A 21,683-nucleotide genomic window follows, 5' to 3' on the forward strand; every position below is an offset into this window, starting at 1 on the left:
AGGACCAGGGGAAGAAGCAGTGGTTGCATGAGCACAGGCACAGGCAAAACCCTCCCATTCTATAGGCTCTGTGGACCAAGTGTTGCTGACCCCTGATCTAACTCCTTCCATAAGGATTAAGTTTAGCTACAAACTGCAGCATCCCTCTAAGTTTCATGTGAATATGAGTGGAATCTGTAGTGGAATATTTTGTTTTGTTAATGTAGAAATTACCCTTTTTCACGTGACCTTACAAAGAAAGTACTACTACTTAGAAATGTGTTTAAACCAAATGTCAAAGAAATATTATTTTCTGTAGTAAGAAAATTATAAGTGAATATAAAAATAGTAGTGTTCAAAAACTTGACATACTTGAAAATTTCATTCTCCTTTATAAAATAACTGTATTTATTATTAAAGCTGTTGAATAAATTTCATACTTAGGTTTTCCATGAGATTAGCTATAAAGGCAGTGGTAATTTGAGTAGATGCAGCACAGCACATAAGCTAAATATAATATAACAGGGTATTTGCATATTACATTTAACATACATGGGAAGAAATGTTATAATTGGGGTAGGCATTGCAAATTAGTTAATCATAGGAATGTTAAATATTTTGCACAGGTAATTAACGTTCAGTGCCAGGGGGAGGGTGAAAATATTTTAAAGCAGCTGCTGAAAGTGTGTGCTTTATTAAGCATATTGTGAAATGCCATTTCAGTTTGCTCAGGATGAAGACAGTTATATTGGTGGCTTTGCAGTAATTGAGTATGAGACTTCAGAGCAGACGGAGAAAGTGCGAGAAGCCACAGATGGTATGATTATCAAAGGAAAGAGAGCCCAGGTTTCATACTGTGCTCCTGGGGCACCAGGGCGAAGCACACTAGCAGCTCTTATAGCAGCCCAAAGGATGGTAAGTAACTTTTCCATTTTCAAAGAGAAAACAATTCAAAATTTCAAATGTATGTTATACATTAATATTACATACACACGTGTGCCTGCACACAAATGGACAGACAGACATATATCTGAATTAATGAGATCTCTGTGACAAAAGTTCATAAATACTTTTTATATCCCTTTGGCAAGAAGGTGATTATTCAACCAAGTGAAAATCTTTTTAAATGAGAAAACTATTGGCCTCATTGAAATGTTAACACTTAAAACGTACCTCTACATTAAAAAGAGACTCTGTAAAATAGCTTTGGGAAGTACTGTCTTTATCAAAATGTTTTTCGTTTGTCTGTGAAAAGAATCATTTCTTTAACTTTTCTTCAACCAAGAGCTGAGGTTATAACTTGATCTGCTTAAGTTGAGTTACAAGTATTATGCTGTAGCGACACTGCAGAAGTGACTTAGTTTTATCTTCAGATTGGCCAGAACGTATTAGCTACCCAGCCCCAAATCTGCCTCCTTCTTGTCAAAACAAGGCTGTATAATCCAAGGATGAAGAGTAAAATTTGGCCATACAACACATGTAACAATCAAATTCTAGTAAGTTTAGCATCTGTGGGTACGTCCAGACAAGTGTGGTTGTGCAGTATGTGGTGCTGCAAACATGTCTGTAGTGCCACTACTGCACAGACAGTCATTCTCCATGTTGGAAGGGCCTGCTGCCCATGCATGTGCTGCTCTAATTTTTTTTTCTCTTTGGGTATGTTTGACCCCTGGATATCCAGGAATCAAAAAAAACGGAGTAGCATATGCTCAGGCAGTACACACAGGTGAAAAGCGGATCCGGGCGGTCTGGAGCCGTACTGCAGCTGTTGCCCAGGCTCTGCCTGGCAGGATGACTACAGCTGTAGCCCCAGGAGGCCCCCAGGCAAGGCTGCTGGGTCCAGCACAGTGCTGGCCCCAGCCTCCCCAACTGCCCCCGGGGTATCTTGCCGCCTACCAAAGCACACATGGTACAGGTGTTCTCTGGGAACAAGTAACTGCAGTGCAAGGTGTGCTGCTGCTTCCTGTTCCCAGAGAACCAAACATCCATGGTCATCTGGATGTGCCCAGTGAGGGAAATTATTTCAGTTTTAAAATAAGCCAAATTGAGAAGGTGTATTTCTTACAGCTGTGATTTGGTTTAAAATAAGTATTTATGTAATTTTAAAATAAATTTTAAGGTCGTAGGATGGCTAATTTCATGCCTGATGTAGAAGAAGCTTCTGTATCCTGCATGTCATATCAAATCATTGCTTAGAAAATTGGAAGTGAAGGTGAGTTGTTTGAAGCTGTCATGGAAGTAGTAGCACAGTATTCTTATTGCTTTGGATAGCTTTGAATACATGACACTGCTTTTCTGTAGAGCTCTACCCCACAACTCCATGGAAGAGGTGTGTTTGTATTCTTACGGAATAAGTCTTAATAATGTATATTTCATCTCCTCCTTTACTAGCTAAAATTTTTAGTTTTGTGGAAAAATATTTTCCCTGAGGAAAACCCAACACCTTCTTGTATAAGAGATACTCTGGGACATACTGTTCATTACATCTAAACCAGTGATTCTCAACTGGGGTTATGCAAAATCCTTTGGTGTGTGAGGAGGTGCAGGCTCAGGCTTGTACCTACCCAACTGTTTCCTTTCCCCCACTTCCTGAGATAACAGTAACAACTGTAACAAATAGTTTTTGAAATGGGATGGCATTCAGTTCACAAACGTTATGAACGAGTGCATTGAGTCTAAAAAAGATGAGAACCACTGTACTAGAAAGTAATTAATTAGATGTTTTTGCAGACAGTTATCCTGCAGGACTCTTCTCTTCTCTGTGACACATGGTGTTCTAAGAAATAAATCTGCACAGGGATCTAAATGCATTCTTTTTACTAAGGACATTAGAATGCTTGAGATGCTATATAGAATATGCTTTTGTTTCATCCTGGTTCTAACATTTCTCCATCTCTGCTCTTTTGAGATGAGAAACAATAGGAAAGGATTACTTCCAGAGCCAAATGCAGTCCAGATTATGAAAAGTTTAAATAACCCGGCCATGCTACAGATACTTTTGCAGCCTCAGTTGCGTGGATGTGCTGGTAAACCTGGTAAGCTTTTAAGAACTTAGAAAGCAAATAAGCTGAATCTCCTTCCCCCATATGTAGGAAGATGATCCTTGTTCCCTTCCAGTCCTGTGATTATAAGATTCCAGTCCTGTGATTCTGTCTTTTGTGAGATACATGAAAATGTTGACTCTATGTGTGAATGTTGTTTTATGTTAAATCTGCTGATGCCAGTACATATCTAGTTTTACTTTATGTTTACAGTATAGTCTATGTCTGCCAGTCTTGCAGCACTCTTCCCCACACTTAAGGCTGCAGTAGTTCATTTTTTAATGTCTTGGAGAAACATATCACCTTTAGCTTTGGAGGAAGGGAAGATCTTTTTACATCCAAAGTATCATAATTGTCTCTAAATATTGTTGAAATATTTATGAAAGTTACAGCAGATAGAGGGACAGCAAACTGGTTTGAAAGCTAATTTAAATGTTAGTGTTTCTTGTACACCCTTACTAACTAACTCTTCAATTTACATATATTTATGTTAGAAATTGGCTTAATATGTAATCTGTGTCACAAACATATTTAGACTTTGAGTGTTCGGATCTGGTTCCAGATATGTACTTTGCAATTCAAGTCCTTCCCCAGTGCATAATATTTTAAAATACTTTTTTCACTTCTATGTTTCCATAGATACACATAGCATTTTACAAGCATAGTCCTGTTTAAGGTCATTTCACTAAAGGAACTTGCCTTCTCATTAGGTCAGACAATAAATTTAAAAAGGAATCTAACAAGTTTCAAAGAACTAAAGGGTTAAAAGGAACAGGAACAGACAATCTGCAGATTTCAGGACAGAAAGATTTAAGAATATAGGATGCTGAATAGACTAGAGATTCAGCACATTGGTGGGAGAGGAAGAGGATGATGAAGCTTTAAGGTGTCTTTTTGCCACCTTTCTGTCTGGCCTGTTTTAGGCACTGTACAAATCTCTGGGTTAACTGTCAGCAATCTCTCTATGGACTACCCCATCAGCTTTAGGTTGTCCTTCCTGCTCCCAGGACCACCAGACTTGGATTTCAGTGGTATTTTGTGCAGGCATTGTAGTTCTTCAGCATGCTCTTAATCATAAATGTATTTGGAGAGGCCAAATGGAATAATGTATAAATATGAATACCAGTACATAAAGGATACATAAAAATAGATATTTATATACCTGAAGAAATATGCCCTACATTCAGAAATGTACCTAAATCTATCTCAGCCATGCAGCTAGTCCAATAAAAGATATCATGCCAAAAAATCCTTGCCTTTCATATATTTCTTGGACCATCACAGGTACAACATCACTCCAATACTACCGTATCTTTTTATAACTTGTTTTTAAAATTTCTTTAAGTATTTCATTATTAACATCTTGTATTTCCTAAAACAGTTCTTGGAGCTTCTGCTGGTTTCCCTCATCTTGTAAATACAGCAGTCAGCCCAGTTTTGAATCTGAATCAAGTTCACCAGGTATGTTTGCTCATGTGAAATAATGTATACCCCAGTGTGGATTTATAAAGTATTCTACATCAAAACCTATACACGGCTGTTGAGAAATTATAAGTAAAATCAACTTTTCTTGTTAAAATGATCTTGTTCCTAATAATCTATTTTATCTGGTGGTTTTGAATGAGATTTGACTCATTAAGATCAGGTTGTACATATTATCTGCGTGCAAATTAGTTTTTTACTTTTTTCTGAGGTTTTTGATTTACTAATACCTGACTGGTGACAGAGCTTTTCCTAAAAGAAATCTTTTTCCATTTCTGAATTACATCGGGGGAGGGTGGGGGGGAATGGGGGCACTGATTCCTTCTGGAAGTACCTCAAAAAAATATAGATCTTGTGGAAAATGTGTCCTTTACAAGGCAAGAGCTATTACTGTTATCTATCTGTTTTAGTTCATACTATGTGTTGTATAGCAATATGACTTTCAGCCCAGTATAAGCCCAACATATCCTGGAAGATTACAAAGAAATTCAGAATCCATGTAAAGGAGATTTGGGATAAATCTGTTCCCTAGCTTAGGGATAAGTCAATGGACTGGACTTGCAGCTCTGGCCCATAGACAATGCACCTCTCTACACCAATCCAGTGAGTCAGCAATCCATACGGTTTCTACATCTTGCTACCACATCATGGGTACCAAAAAGTTTGCCAAAGTGGAGACGCTGCCAATTGTCAGATTTTACCTTTAGTAAGTATGGGCAGGATTTTCAAAAGTTCCAAATGGAGTCAGTGTCTCAAGTGCCATTGACTTTTAAACAAGGCTTTTGCTCCTACAACTATTCAGTGCTTTGAAATGTCCACACTAAATGAAAAACATCTGTGTTTGTTAGGGTTTTGGCTATGCTTTTATAACCTATAGCAATGTCTGTTGAGAGATAGCGAGCCATAATAGAAGAGATCTTCACAGTAAATGCACTTCAGTTTTTCTGTTAAGAAATTGCTGTGTTTGTGTCTTTTTCAAGTATTAGATATGTTGATCAGGCCTACATTATTAGAATAAAATGCTTCTGCCTCCACTTTGAAAATAAAGGTCATTATTTGCTTCCATTTCTTTCTTAAAAAGTGACTTTAAAAGTCTTCTGCTCTGTTTAGTTACTGCTGCTCTTCTGTAGCCTGAAGGAGTCTGTCTTCCTTGGAAGGCAACATGAATGCTTTTTAATCACAGCTGGTGGGAAGCATGTTTTACATCGTTACAGTGTGATTGATGAGGATCCAATTATTTTTTGGCTTAGGTATGCTGCAGCCAAAAGTTATGGCTTTTGCTTTAGATAGACTTGTACATTTAATATTCTTCCATGGAGGCTCTTGGCTTTTAATTAGTAACTAAACCTGACCTAATAGGTTGAACTTTACTGAGTTTTAATGCTCTTCATCTGGCTCTTTTTTATCTTTGGTGATTTGTCTATCTGGAGTATTCTTCAGTGCCAAAAAACCAGGTCATTACTTCTTTCTTGGAATTCAGTGTTGTCATAACACATAGAGCTTTTGCTCTCCAGCTTTCTATTAGCTTTTGGGGGAAAAACTTGGCTTCATCTTATTTCCATATATCTTCTTGCTTCTGTTGCTTTAGCTTCATGGCATCCTAGGTTTGTTAACCTATTCCTTCAAAAGAAGCAGTGTGTTTAATACGATTATGTCCAAACTTTGGTCATAAAAATGATTAAGTAATGAAGACAAGGATTTAGCAGATGAATTTGAAGCCCTTTGGATGAATCACTGACCAGTGTTTCCATTTACAGAATTTAAATGTTTTTGTTGTTTAACTTAGCTGCTGTGGATACTTCTTCATGTACTAATAGAACATACTGTAAACTTTAACTTAATATTTTTTGCTGCAGTGTCTGCTGTTTAACGAGTCTACCTTTAGTTAATTCTTGGGATCTCTTGAGGACTTACCTGAGCAAGTTTTTCTTTGTCTTCTGAAGTTTGTCACTAAATCAGTGCACTTCCTTTCTTGATTATGTAACAGAAAATGTAACCAAAAACAAGTATAGATAAAATATATTTGCTGTTTATTATATTTATGTATATAAATAAAACACCAAGTTATATTTTCTACCATAGGCCATAAATAATGACAGGTGTTTAGGTCAGGTATGTGGACTAAATAAACAAATACTCATATATACACAATCCAGATTTGTCTCCTTTTTTTGTTGGGTAAACCATGTTTGAATGTAAAGTGTAATTCTCAGATCTTTTAAGATGTAGCTTACCCCTTGTTTTATGCATAGACGTTTTTGTATATAATTTTTAAAAAAAACAAAGGACTTTTTCTTTGAATGTCTAAATTCTAGTTGTGTACTGAGTTTGGTTCTTATGGCTGTGACCCTGCCAAAAGGGACATAAGCTGTACTGTCTGTAATTCTGAAAGCATTCGTCAGGCAGAGGGTTCTGGCAGACCCAAAAGGTAACAAAGCCTTATTTGCTGTGCTCAGCTTCGTCTTCAGTTTTCAATCACTGGTGGTGTTTTAGCTAGGATGGGGGATTTCAGGAAATGAAAGAGATTGCACTTACTAAAATTCCATATATCCATTTTTGCATTGCAGAGTGCATTTTGTGAATGCCAAAATGTTAGCAAAAGAGATTTGTTGAGATCTGGAACAACATATGTTCTGCCTGGCATATCATGTTAGAGAATCTCTGCCAAAATGTTGTTTGGAAACATTTTTCAAGCATATGTATAACTAACACAAATGATAACATGGTTTGCTCTATTGTGGATAGAGATTTTCTTCTAGACCACCACACTAGCCAAAAATATATATTACAAATTATTGTCATAAGTTCTATCATGGTGTCTCAGCATGATTTTAAGTTCCTTGATTGTAGGTACAAATGGTGTTCATAAAGGTATCCAGTGTAACGCTGCACAAAATTCAGTTCAAAGACCACAGTCTTGGAGTAGCCTGAATAGCTTGTTCAATTGTGGGTGCATTTAACAAGTGCAGTTAATGTGCATGAATAAACTGAGTTAACGCGGCACCCAGAAGCAGTATTCATGTGCACCCAGGACTGCAGCATGTTGAGCCCGGTCAGAGTAGCCCCAGCTGGCACAGGGCCTGGAGAGGGGTAAGCCTGCCAGCCCAGGGCTACTCCCCCCAGCTCAACATGCTGCAGAGGGACTGGCTAGGGCACAAGATTGCTTCAGCGCAGGGCTAGCTGGCAGGCAGCCCCCATACTGAAGCACCCTCATCATGTCCCAGTCAGCTGAGACAGAGTCTACACCTGTACTGTTGTGGAGTAAAAATCCCTGCAGCAGAGTAGTTACAGGTCCTACCGTGCTGCTATGTTAATTAGTTTACTCCCATCTTATAGGGGTGCACATGTAGGCACATGGTGTTTACTGTACAGCTAATTAGTCTGCTGTGCAGTATGTCTCGTAGACATGCCCTGTGAGTGTTTCTTGAATAACGACTTCTCATGAGACAGTGGAGCATGATATCTGCTGCTTCTCTGGAGTAGCATTCATGTTATATAGCATTAACTAAATAATATTTCCTACCAGTCACAACAGAACTTTATAAGGCACTAAGATGTGGGAAGCAGTCATGTAATAGAAAATAAAAGCATTACAAGCACAACACAGATGCCAGTAAATTTTTTTTGTAAACTGATCCTCAGCCCCTCCCCCACCGAGTTGGAGATTAGGACTGGAAAAGAAAGGAAAAAAGGAAGGATAAAAGGAATTCAGAATAATCTAGAAGCTTTGGGTGCCAGTGAAGCAAAGCTGGAGTTCTGTTGAAAGATGGGAGTACAGTATCTTTAGAAAAAAATAGATGTAGAAAAAAAATCCCTTTTGTCATGTTTATTGTCCATGTACATAAGTGTCAAATGTCAAGTCTATGTAATAGGCAGACAAGGTTCTCTGTGTAAATCTGATATCTTTTATTAGACCAACTAAATAGTTGGAAAAAAAATTCTTAGCAAACTTAAAAATCCCTCATCAAGCTGAGGAAGCATCTCTCAGCCTGACAAAGGGTTTTTAAATCCAAAATCTTGCTAAGAAATTTTTTTCCAACTATTTAGTTGGTCTAAAAAAAGATATCAGACTTACCCAAAGAACCTTGTCTGACTATGTCCTTAGACCAACACAGCTACAACCTACACCCTTGTAAGTCTATATAATGTCAGCTTCAAAAAATGTGTTTCCTGCATTTGTCAACTAAAGCTTCTTGGCTCAATTTGGCAGAACTCAGTTTTGGGGAACACACCTACATTACTGCTGCAGAATCCTTCCCATTTACAACTGTCACAGCGGCAGCTAATGAAGATTGAGAATCTTCAAACTAACAGTGTAAGTTTGTCATTTTAATTTCAACTACTTACGCCTTTCAAGAACTTTCATAAAGAAAATAGGGCTTTAGTCTATTAAAACTTGAACCATGTAGTATGTGTGAGAATCTGTGAGATAACCAAAAGAAGGTGATTTTACTTATTTACAATACTTTTTGTTCTTCTTTATAGAAACCTGGTTTACTTGGAGAGCCTCCAACAATGTTACTTCAGACTGTATTGGGAATAGGGCCAACACCATCCATGAATGCAGGCATGGGAAACCGTGGAGAAGCTCATACATGTAAATGATGTTTTATTTTATACCATACCAGTAGAAATGTCCAGTTTGAAAATATAAAGCTGACTCTCTCCTACTCTGACAAAAGTGGTAATCATTAGCTTTATCATTTGTCCCTGTATAAAAAAGAAAGGAAGCCACCAAGCCAAACAAAAATGTTAAATACAAAAGCAGTTAACAAAGGAAGTCTGTTGATATATGCTGTGTTGACAGGTTTGCTTTGGCTTCTTTCATGAGCTGGCACAAAGTCAGTGGCTGTTCTGTTTATCTCAGTTGGATAAATTTAAATATATTTTTCTTCTAATAAAAAAGCAGCAATAAAAACAGTGGACCTACATCCATTCAACTTCCAAAGTTTACATAAATGGACATTCTGGCTCCATCCTCTTCTTCTAGAATCTTTCCATGAATTTAATTTTTCTTTGTACTGTGTTTGAATGGTATCCACTTCAATCTATAAAACTTTGTAAGAGCGCTGTCTATACACATTAATTTTGTAGGTTTAAATACTGAAATCCAAATACATTTAGAATAATTAGACTAGGATCATATGTCCCAGGCACATTTTCTTACATCTTGTTACTAATTCAAGCTGACCATGAAGTTTTCTGACTTAAGTCAAGCTGGCATGTAATTGAAAGCAGAATAAAAAAAGTGTGTACAGGAATGGACTGTATATCCTAAGAAGAAGCTAAACATAACAGACTCAGTGATTAACTACTTCATGCCAGGAATGTTTTTTGACAATTTTTTTTAGCAGAAAAAAGCCACTGTTTTTCAAAACCACATTATATTCACACACACATAAAATAGATAGCTGGCTATTCTATCTGTACTTGAACATACTTTTGTATGGATGAATCCATGTTTTTAAATCTTGACTGTTAAATCTTAGGTATACAAATTTGTTTGCAGTTTAAGACTATACTCAAAGCCCTTAAAAGCCCTTCAGAGCTAAGTGTGTTCACATTTAGAATTAATTTCACCTGCCTTCACTATGGAGTGAAATTAGCACCCTATCCTGCAAAGGATCTGGATTTGCTTTAACTATTCAAGGTGATCTGGAAACTTTTCTTGCCATAAGTTCTTAGTTTTTTAAGTTTTTGACGACCTCCCGAGGTCCCTTGCAGCCATAATGTCTATAAAATAATGTCTATGTCTATGCAAGGAGCTGGTGGTGTGATGCTAACATCTTATTTTCTTTTGGGCATGCCTAGATATGTGAATGGGAATGAATCTTATGTAGATTTAGTTTGCTTATGCCCTTATGCTCTGTTTGTCTTGATATACTAGATGAGATTAAAAGGTTTTGGCTTTACTTTATATTACTTTGGGTTTCAGTATTTTTCAATACTTGAAGCAATTGTCTTTCCTTCTCAGTCTGTGCGTTTTTATTTAGGGCTTAATCTAAATGTTTTTTAGTAGAACTGAACTTTTTGTTTTTGACAAAACCTAATCGTTTGATTTTAGTGGCATTCTTAGTTTTTAATGAGTTTTCCTAATGTCTTGTCTGTTCACATCAGGATTGAAATAGGTTTTTAGTATTGATCCTGTATACTCTTATCTGATATATATTCAGCATCACAAAGTTTCTTCTACAAGTAATTATAGTGTGGAAATCAGCTTTGTGTGCGATGCACAGCCCTGGCAGCCAATCAGGTGGGTAGGGCCACTGAGGAGGCCCTTAGGCTAATCAGAGATGTGGGGGAAGGGGTACTGCCATTACCCCACAAAAATGCCAGCTGGCTCTGCAATCTCCCTGCAAAATCAGCCTCAATTCGGGTATACTGGTAGGTATAAGGGTAATGTGTAGTTTCACCCTTAGTCTCCCCTCCTAAAATAAGTTTTCCATTCCCTGTCCATCCCAGAGATCTTCTCTGTAGGTGTTCTACTTTAAATCTGTTTCTTGAACACGGAGTTGTACTCAGTATTCCAGATGAGTTCTTACTACTTCCTTGTACACTCACATAAATGCTTCCATAATTCTACTGACAGTAGCTCACCTGATACGTCCTAGGATTGCATTTGCCTATTTTTCAGCCCTCTCACATTGGTGGCTCAAAGCCATTCTTGCTGCTTACAGATGTGGGGAAAAAAACCCAGACCCAACAGCACTTTACTTTCAACTCAGCAAGCCCCTGCACCAAGCGCAGCACATGCCCAGAAAAGGCATTGCGTCAGTTTGACCCAGCTCCCCAGCGTATGTATAGATCACACACTTCAGCGGGATGTTTTGCAGCTTTTATCTAATAGTTGGTTCAATCGGCTATTATAAAAGCTGATTCAATCAGCTATTAGAAAGAAGCGCCAAAAAGCCCCACTGAAGCTCATGATTTATACAAACACCGGGGAGCCAGGTCAAACTGACGCAATGCCTTTTTTGGGCATGTGCTGCACTTGGTGTGGGGGCTTGCCGAGCTAAAAGTAAAGTGCATTTGCTTGATTGAATCAGCTACTGGGTAAAAGTGCCAGAAAGCCCCATGGAAACATGCCATCTATACGGATGCTGGGGAGCCAGGACAAACTGATGTGATTGTTCTTCCAGTAAAGCAATGTTTGGGTTTTTTTGGGTGTTTTTTTTTTTTCCTCTCATGTCTGTCCTCAGCCTCTCTGGTCAACATTCAACCTTTCTTCTGCTGTTTCCAACTAAGTTCCCAACTTGTGGTAGACGTTCTTACCTGAGCCCTAAGTTTTTGATATCACAATTTGTATTATTACATTTCATCCCATTTTGATTGCTCTAGATCTCAAGAGCTTTTAGTCCTGCCTGTATGACATCCCAGCCCTTTTCTGTATGGACAGTGCCTTCCAGCTTTATGCCATTGGGGAATTTCAGCAGTGCGTCAGAGATTCATTTTATCCCTGACTAGTCAGACTGTAGCAGTGCCCATTGTGTATGAGAAAGTTGATAACTTATGTTTGTTTACTTCAATGATGTTTTCTTCTGAAATACTGTTCACTTGATGAGCTGCTTAGCAAACTGGAAGCTTTAGAGATGGAAACTGAACTTTTTGCTTCCTTCAGGACTAAGAAGTAAGAACAAAATGAGTCAAAGTTATACTTGTAACACTAATATCTTTACATATATGTAGACAGCTCTCTATCTATCTATCTAGATATAGATGTATAAGTCAATGGATTTCAAGTTGACTGGGTCTGTTCAAATTGGACCCAGTCAACTTGAAGTCCATTAACTAGTCTAAAAACATGGATTAAAATGTTTTATATACTACACTTACCTATTTGTCCTTTGGTCATTTTTTATGGGTTTTTCACGTTTTTTCCAGAATGTTGTTATTCAAAAGTCCCATCCAAACAACTGTTGATTGTAACAATAAAGGGGGACATAAACTGACTCTACAAAAATTGCTGTTGAATGCATAAACTAAATATATAGGGAGACTTTTCAAATGTCTTTTATTCTCTTACATTTTACTCATATTTATTCAGAGGTAAATTATTTAAGAAAATATGTTTTCTTGAAGGCTTTTTTTTAGTTGACTGTGTCTCTTTAAAGAACTGTTGTACACACGAACCACTGAGATCATTTTATTTCCTCTGAAACACAACTGCCTCCGGGTAGAACATGATACCAACAGCACTACGCAGCAGTCTGACAGGAAATGAGGATGAATCCTATTTCCAAGTGAAAGTTCAGGAAGAATTTTGGTGCCCAGAACATATTTATGTACATTTGAATTTGGCCAGGATGACAAGGTTAACATCTCACCTCCTCTAAAAATTGCCAGTTGGTGTGCACTTTATTTTAGAAAAGGGCATAGACCAGGTCAGTGTTCTGTGACACTAGACTGGACTTTACTTCAGTTCTGACTAAGAAAGAAGGCTGCCGGTTATATATCCCTGACACTACTTTCCATGGCACATAGATAGTTGCTGAAGGGTCTCCCAGACTGAAATGGAGCTGGCCTAACTGCATAACTTGAGATGGTATCACAGCACAAATTTGTATTTATTTTTTTCAGAAGGGTTTCAGGTGCATTAGAGACAGGGGTTCTGTGTGGGAATTGGATTTCTTTCTGTACTTCATGCTCTTTTTCCGTGTGTAATTGTACATTCAAGTCTTGATTGCAGCCTGATTGTGTGATCCTTGGGTGCACTGCATGTTTCTCCAGAAGTGTTTGGGGCCACACATAGCTCCTCAACAGCTAGGGTTTATGCACTAAGTTTGGTGGGCATGTTGCACGCAGCCAGTTTCCTAAAATTCTAAGTGGTTACTGGGGGAGAGCGGGATCTTGATCCTACATCTTGTCTCTAATTACTCTTACTCCATCCAGAAAGCAGCATAAAACTGCTTGTGGGTTACCTACCCTGTGTCTCTTCCAGTGCACATGATCAAATAATATATGCTGATTAAAATATATAAGATGGTGTTTGCATCTAAGACTTCTTTGACTAGTACTATTTTACTTTTAAAACCCTCTTCCCTTCTCTTGATTCCAGCCTTTGACAAAGGAGCAGCCCATAACTTCCTGACAGTCCAGGTGGCACCTCTTAAATATTTGAGCTCCTTTTATAGACTTCAAATAACATATTTTACAATTCCTTTGAATCTGAGTCTGGTACACTGAAGATTCTTATCTTGATCCCCTCTCTTCTGTCTTCCTTTGTGTTTGGCACAGAGAGTTTATCCTGTCATAGATTTATATCTGCCAGGTGAGGTGGAGAGCAGTCATTTTCTCTTCCAGCTCTTCTTGATGTATCATCAGCATTCTTGATCTGTGCAAATTAAGAGCCATTGGCTTCAAGCAATTTTTTTCTCACTGCCAAGCTTCTCTCCTGTTTACACTGTTTACACTGAGAAATCCATGCTGGTGACGGGTGTTGAGTATTTGCTAGGTGCTAATATTCTGCTTGCACAGATATTGCATATTTTTTGGAAGGCTGAAGCATTTCTTTATTCAGAATCTTCTTTTTTTTAAAAACAAAAAGTTTGTTACTCCACGTTGGATGGACTCTTCTGTTTGACTTCCTTTGTACTCAGTCTGTCAAGGAGCAGAGATTTAATGTCCAAGTTTTATGGATACAGGTTTTGATTGCGAATTCCTTGGCTCAGTAGTCTGTGAAAAGGTCAGTGATGACACTGCATAGTATCATTTTTTACTTCTCACCCCATTTGTTTTGGGGTCCTATGTTCCAAAATGTGGAATGTGTATTGCAGCCAAGTCTCACTAAAGAAACCCTATCTTACCAGTTAATCACTATAGATATCTTAATTTTTCAGTATTTCTAGATATGGTTTGATAATGTGCTAGGTAATGGTAAATAAAAGAGTTTCTGAGGATCAAGAAGACCTGGACCACTAACTTAACCTTTGATTATTAACGGTAGTAGTAGTTTCTAGCACTTATGGTTGTAAGTTGAATTTTCCTAATGCAAATTATTGCTGTTTTCCTGAGCCCACCAGCACTCCAGGACTCTGTTGCTATTGTTCCTAGCTTTTCTGAGCAGCATAAAAGGAAAAGTTAGCAAGATTTTTGTCACTATGTAATACTTATGACTGCAGTGGATGCTTAGAATGAGAGCAGGATCAAGTACAGTTACAGTTTTCTTTTCTCAGATTATCTTTAAAGACAGCTCCTAGTTTTTAGTATCACAGTATCCCTGGCAGCCATCTTCAGGATTAAATGTTCTGTGACAGCTAGAAATAGATTTCTCAGTGTTGTTTCTTTGCTTAATAAAAACCACAAGCAAAATGTTCTGATAAATCTTGTCTAACAGAAAGGTTTCTCCATTTATGGTTGACTGCAGCATCCAGTCTGACTCCAACTGCAGCAGCAGTAGGGATGGGCATGTTTCCATTCTTTCCAAATCAGCACATTATTGGACAAGCTATACCATGGCAAAACAACACTCAGGATAAACAATCAACTACAGCGGGACTGTCAGAAGGAGCTGTCTCGGGGTCTAAGGCTTATCTTCAGAGCTTAACAAATCTCACTGCTGGAGACTTGCAGAGAGGACCCCCCAAACAGCAAAGTCAGCTAAAAAGCACTGATACAGCTTCAGGGGTAAGAAAAACAGAACATGGAGTTTTGCATTCTCCCAGCTGCTTCCTTTTTTTTTGTTTGTTTTAATTAAAAACTAACCACAATTATTTTTTTTTTTGGTATTTCCATTATAATGTTTGCTGGATCATAGAATTGTAAGGCACATTAAAGGAATTTCCGTTACAAATCACAGGTGAAGGACAGTAATTAATTTTGGTTGTCCAAATGAAGGTACAAAGAAGAGTTTTTCTGTATTACTCTAGTCTTCATAGTTGTACCTCATAATGATGACTTGCTGAGGCTACAGGAAATTGCCCTCTGAAACAGTAAAAACACCTTGTGATGGAATTCAGTGGCTAAAGATGAGCAATTCCTCTAGTACACGCCTTCAGGAAGCCAACTTGGACTTCTAATCTGCATCCTTTTAAATTACAAGTGGACTTTCCGTAACATCAGATCAGTTTTAGTATTTATTCTTTTATAACTTGTGCAGAATTAAAATATTAAAGCTAAACTGAAATGCTTAATTAAAACCTGTTCAGAATTTCCATCCATTCACAGCATTTTGTACATGTGTGTACTTGTCAGTGCCCTAAATATGATATCAGGAGTTACATGTTCATTTAATATTTTCAGAAAGGCTGAATTCTTACATTATTCAATTTTGGGGTTTTGGTTTTTTTCCTTTTTTCCTAGTTGAATTTACCAGGACCTAAGCATTGTTCTGACCTGTTGTCTGTTACAACTTTATGCTTACAGATTTAATTTAGAATGTAGTTATTTTTCATTTTAAACCCATTTTTAGTGTAATGGGTTGGGCTTTACAAATTAAGCATGCTGTAGCATTTTAGTTTCATCATTTTATTGGGCTGAAAAGGAAAATAAGTAAACCATTAAAAATGCAGATGATTCAGGGTGCTAAAACCTTGTCTGCTGGTTGTTTTTGAGGTTTGTCATCCCATTCCTTTGGACAGCTTCTCTTACAGATGTTATAATAACGTTACTTCTTTTTCTGCATCAGTTGACACACAAAACAGTTTTCTAAGCCAAAGTGCTTTTGTAGGGCCTTAAGATCCTGTGTTTAGACGCTCATACTTGGTGTCTATAATGCCAATTTAAGCTTGCCGATATAGAATTTGGACATCCTGTTAGAGTTCCCATTTTTGAAAACTGGACTTGGATTCTGTGGAAATTTGATAAATACTATTTTTAATTTTTTTCAAAGCTTTGGAACAAAATAATAGAATACACTTAGAATAAAATGCAATATCAGTCACAGCAGGCTGCACATTTCAGATGGCTGATATGTTCTCTCATTTGAAATGAGCCTGTGTCACTGGTAATCATAAAGACATCCACAGCATTTGATAGCTGTCCAGTGTCTCTGAAAATGAGACAGTGGACAGCAGCCCAGTTCCTAGTAAACAAGTGTCACGGGTCCCTAAGCAGAATGGGCACTAATTGGCTCCCCTCATTGTCAGCATCAACAGAGGCCAATGTTTGAAAGGGCACAGAGACTGAACTACCAGCTGACTCAGAGAGGTAATAAAGCCCTCCCTTGAATAGGGTTGAAATACAGTGGTAGAGTGAGAGGAAGTTCATGGTTTACAGACTTTTCTTTTTATCAGAGAGGCTTGACAACATGCCATTTACTGTGATCGTTATATTCCCTAAAAAATGTTTTGCTATAATTTAAAAAAATGCAGAGCTGACCTAATTAGAATAACTTGGTGTCAACAGTAGAAAAGGCAATTTGTAGTCCAAAAGGTTGTGCCACTTGTGATTACCAGGGAAATAAGGCATTTTAGAGTGTAGTAGGTGAAGAGATGTGTGGAAACTCTTAATTGCATAGCCCAAATTCTCTGTGGCCTCAACATCCTTACAGTCTTATGCCCTTAGAAAGTTTATGTAAGACGTTTAGTTTATCTCTGTGGAGTGTCACTCAGGCTTCTATGATTAGCCTACTAAGTGGATTTTTAGTCAACTCCATTTTTTTTAGAGATTGAGAGGTGATGCATGCTTCAGCATAGAACAGCTCCTTTTGTGTTTATCCTTCATTAACTGTAAATGCTTCTTGCATCATTGTCATGACTTACCTGGAAAGCCATCCCCCTCAGATGGAGAGAGAATTGTTTCTGGCAGATGCTGAGGATACTTTTGCTAGAACCTGAGTAGAATTAACTAGTTGATTTGCCACAACCAGCCACCAAATCCTTATTTTTTCTGCTGTATCAGTAATTCTCTTGCTCATGCATAAAATGTTAGGATTCTTTCTACCTAGGCACTAATGGTATCACTTTCAAAGCCGTCAGCCTTGGGCAATGATCTTGTCCCTCAATACAGCTCTTTGTTTTTGTGTTTCCCAGTGGCCCATCAGACTGCATGTCCTCCACAGACAGTCTGCCCCTGTGAAGGGCGTAGCACCACCATATATCAGTATTTGAAACTATGATAAAAAGTTTATAATTCTGCTGTCTTGAGGGGGTGGGTATGTCATAGTGCTTCAATCCAGCTACTTATTCAGTCCTTCCTTTTTTCTCTGTACAAGTACTACTGAAGCCAATAAGTAGATTGATCAGAAAGGTGTGTTAGCATATCCACCTCCATACGACAGAGTTTACCAGGCCTTGGTTGGCTGTGAGGCTAGGAGGCTTGAATTGAATGTAGTGTTTGGTCACATTCATACAGTTCATTTAATTAATCTGAGGATTTTTAGTAGCGCTTTAAATTTACTCAGGAAATCCTTGTTTTCAAATGCTAGCTCAGCAGTCTGTACTGTAAAGAGAGACTTTGCTGACAAACTACTTGGCAAGTAGGAAAAAATTAAATCTTAGCAATACATTCAGATGTTTTGCTTCTGTACTTATTTGGAAAGATTCTGGTTTTAGAACCATGAGTTAAAGTCCTCTAGGAACACATACATGCCATTACTTTTGAAAAAGGGAAAGAGAATATATTGACTACATACCAATGTACATATTATATATGTTTTACAGATTCCCTCAAAAAAACAGACCTCACTGCTGGGAGATCCACCAAAAGAAATCCGGCTTAGTACCAATCCCTACTTGAATTTGGCAAGTGTGTTACCTGGTATGTGTCTTTCAGGTAAGCAGTGATTCGGCAGATGCCTGTTTAACAGCTTGTAGTTTTGCTTTAAAGTTTTCTAGAGCAGAGTAGTGTAAACTGCTACTCTATTAACTATAGGGTGCCAATGACCACAACATTTGTCAGTGATAACATCTTGGATTCTGCTTTTAAAGAACTTGTAATAACAGGAAAATAAATTGGTCTAAATTATCTTAGCTGACTTTCGGTTTGGAACATCTTTTTATGTATGTAGAGATGTTATGTTTGTTTAGAATTTCTGATGCATTTTTATCTCCCATGAATCTCTTCCTATTAATCGTAACACTGTGTTGTTAGTTGTATGTGTGATTCTGTGGTAACAAATTTCAGTGGTAGGGTAATGTTCTGGGTTTGTGACATTGTTACATGTGTGAAACCATAATAACAAATTTCTTTTGTATGGCAGTGTTCTGGGTTCCCAGCAGCACAAAAGAAATCAGACTATGCCCCTAAATGACAGCGCAGCATGTCTCAGCTGTGTGTATTTGTTTTGTTATGAACAGCAATTGCCAGTAAAGCCCCTAATGCTCAACAGCAGACTGGACTTTCAAGCCATGTGCTAGATGCTGGTGTCTCTCAGGGAAATATATCGCAACATGCAACAGAAAATTATTTGAATTGCTCTCAGCAGCAGGGGGATTATCCGCAGGTATGTAATTAGCAGTACTGCCTCCCCTGATGGGGGTCTTGGTTGTCATGTTCAAAGCTCTGGTGGAGCAGCATGCCCCCTCGCTGGGCCTGTGTGCACTCAGCTTCCCTCAGTCTAAGCAGACTGCAGCATGATTTCTTCCTTTGGGCAATGTACTACCCTAATGTACTCTCAGAGTAGGTGCTCTCTCTAGTCCTCCTACCCAGAAATGGAACCAAAGCAGAAACTGGAAATGGCTCAACTAACCCAGACTCCTTGGTAGCTTAAGCTCACCCTCTCCAGCTTTATAGGGTTCTCTGAGTTTAATTTTACATCAACGTGTGTCAGGTGTGACACACAAATTACTAATTACTTAGCAAATACAAAAGATGTACAGATCTACACAAAATAATGAAGCTTAGGCACATTTCCCTGTCTCAGCATCTGTGCTACTTTGGTGCATAACTCTGGGCTTAATTCAGAATCTGACAAGTTGTCCAAAGTCTTCCTCCATCACTTCCGGGCAATAGCTTCTGCTTTACATCTGACTTGGAGCTTCTCTTCTCTCCAGACAGTTTTCCTTAGATTTCTGCCTACAAAGGCATATTCCTGTTGTCCCCTCTCCTGTCCTTGACTTCCCTTCTTAGTGTGTGAATTCCTTGAGGTAAAACAACCCGGTGCCTTGCTTCCACTGCTGAAGGTCTGCCACTGTTCCAAGTAGCCTGCTTGCAAACTAACATAACTGAACTGGTTTATTATAACCCTTCCTTTGGTGGTCAGAGCTGTACAGAGTACGGCTCTTGCTGACCCTCATCACAGCACTGATAGCAAATAGATTCCAAAAAACTGAGGATTTCCTGGTGCAGCCCAACCAAAATTCTTAAGTTGTACATAGATACCCTTAAAACATCATACAAGTATGCTTGTCTTGCTATGTCTCTCCAGATAACCGAAATGACACTGCACTTGCATCTGGTGGTTGTGTACTAAAAACAAGGCATTCGTACAGTGAGCATTACATAACCACCTCACGTATTACCAGGAAATGTTTTGTTTGAGTTTTAAGTTTCTTGTGATGAGTCTTAGAAATTAAATCTAGTGCCCTGTGAAGGTCACAGGAAAATGCTGTAAAATACAGGGTTACACCTTGCCCTGTGAGCCGCACATATGTTGATTGGTCTTAGTGAATTTGGAGCAGCCATACTTCAGGCCAGCAGGGGCCTGGAGGACTGAAAGGTAAGAATCCTCCCTTTACCCCATTCCAGGCTTCCCCACTTCCCCCTGGGGTTCTCCCCCGGTACCCCCCTGCTTATGTGTAGCTACCCACGCTGTCTGTCCCAGAGGAGCGGGCAGGGAAGGATTAACCTGCTTGCCTGGTCACTGTTGCTCTTTTCTGCCAGTGGTGGCTGGGCAGGCAGGGAGGGGGCAGTGGTCAGCAAGCAGGAATTAAGGATGCTGGGGAGGGCAGGAGGGAGGCATTGGACCTGATCTGGATCAATGTTGGGGGGAGAAGGATCCATGTTTATACACTAACGTGTAGCCTGTAGTGGCTACACTTTATTTTACTGTGAGCTGGGTAATGTGGATCAGAAATAATCCTGCCCTGGAGTAGTATAACTTTGAACTGCCTAATGAGTGCTTAAGACTAGTTTCAGGTGTTAATGTGCAGACAATCCATTGGTTAAGAACTCCAGAAGCTGCCCACAATTACCATGCATCAAGGCCCTAAAACTGACCTAACAAAGCAGATAGTGAAGAGGTTTTTGTTCTCTTTTTCCAGGAGGCTCTCCAACAGTGGTACCAGCACTGTGCTCAAGCATACAATGCTTCCCAAGTAAGAGTAGGGGATTTTGAAAATGAAGCTTCTGAGGTAAGAAGTAAAACTGTTTTTCTTTGTATTTTCACTGATCTGTTCTGTGATGTGCAGCATCCTAAAGCTAAATGCCTCATTGATACTGGGTCCCATGCTGCCAGACTGTGTATACTGAACAGTATTCAGCAGACAACAGATCCCACTGCAACTTCACTCTGAGACTCAGGCACTGGCTTTGAATTATATTCTCTCCAGGCTTTCCTATTCTTAACTCTACAACCTGAAGGGTTCCATGGTTCCCCAACGGTGTATCATATAAGAGCTGTTTCATGATCATACCTTTATAGAACCTCAAATTGGTGCTTCAAACAAAAGGCAAAACAGAAAAAAATATGGACACCCACACATGGCCTGTCTTTTCAAAGGATTATGTGTATAAGCGTTCCAGGTTACTGCGGGTCTGAGCCTCTGAATTTCCTTTTGGAACTGGGCTCTGGTATTTCCACATCCACTGCTAGTTCCTATACTAAGTAAGAATATTTAAAAAAATGGATTTTGTTTTGAACTCTGATTTATTACGGATCTTATTTTGCATTTAGGAATCTGGTGGTGGGCAACACCCAGACTACAATACCTACTTGCATGTCATGCCTTCCTGTTACACTGGAGCCCAGGGATTGTATCAGCCAGGCAGCTTGCCAGGCTCACAAAGTCCATTGAACAAGGTGAGGGGAGAGACTAACCCAAGCATTTTCATATGTGGCCAGGTCTAAATGCTGGTTGTTGGCCGCTTTTTATGTTATACTGCCACCAAATGGCTAAAAAGAAAACAATTTGGGAAGAAAAACCTGTAGCATTCCTATAGGCTCGGCAGTGCTATGGTGACTAGCACTACGGAAGAAAGAGACTTGGGGGTCATCATTGACCACAAGATGAACATGAGACTGCAATGCGATGCTGCGGCCAGTAAAGCGACCAAAACTCTGGCTTGCATCCATAGATGCTTCTC

At 38.8% G+C, this 21,683-nt stretch overlaps 1 protein-coding gene across 1 annotated transcript in view; it reads left to right on the plus strand.

Moving 5' to 3' along the window:
* The window catches only part of RAVER2 (ribonucleoprotein, PTB binding 2), a gene marked incomplete at its 5' end in the record, with an annotated part of 63,389 nt that overhangs the window by 36,608 nt on the left and 5,098 nt on the right, over window positions 1-21,683 (plus strand). Inside the window, 10 exons of the mRNA XM_019530643.1 lie at window positions 703-894; window positions 2,888-3,014; window positions 4,402-4,481; window positions 8,713-8,817; window positions 8,988-9,099; window positions 14,866-15,125; window positions 18,101-18,212; window positions 18,737-18,882; window positions 20,642-20,731; window positions 21,274-21,399. Of these exons, the coding sequence (XP_019386188.1) occupies window positions 703-894; window positions 2,888-3,014; window positions 4,402-4,481; window positions 8,713-8,817; window positions 8,988-9,099; window positions 14,866-15,125; window positions 18,101-18,212; window positions 18,737-18,882; window positions 20,642-20,731; window positions 21,274-21,399 (1,350 nt within the window). The remainder of the gene's footprint in view (window positions 1-702; window positions 895-2,887; window positions 3,015-4,401; window positions 4,482-8,712; window positions 8,818-8,987; window positions 9,100-14,865; window positions 15,126-18,100; window positions 18,213-18,736; window positions 18,883-20,641; window positions 20,732-21,273; window positions 21,400-21,683) is intronic.

This window comes from Crocodylus porosus, unplaced genomic scaffold (assembly GCF_001723895.1).
Source record: "Crocodylus porosus isolate Cpor-Errol unplaced genomic scaffold, CroPor_comp1, whole genome shotgun sequence".
Classification (NCBI taxonomy): domain Eukaryota; kingdom Metazoa; phylum Chordata; order Crocodylia; family Crocodylidae; genus Crocodylus; species Crocodylus porosus.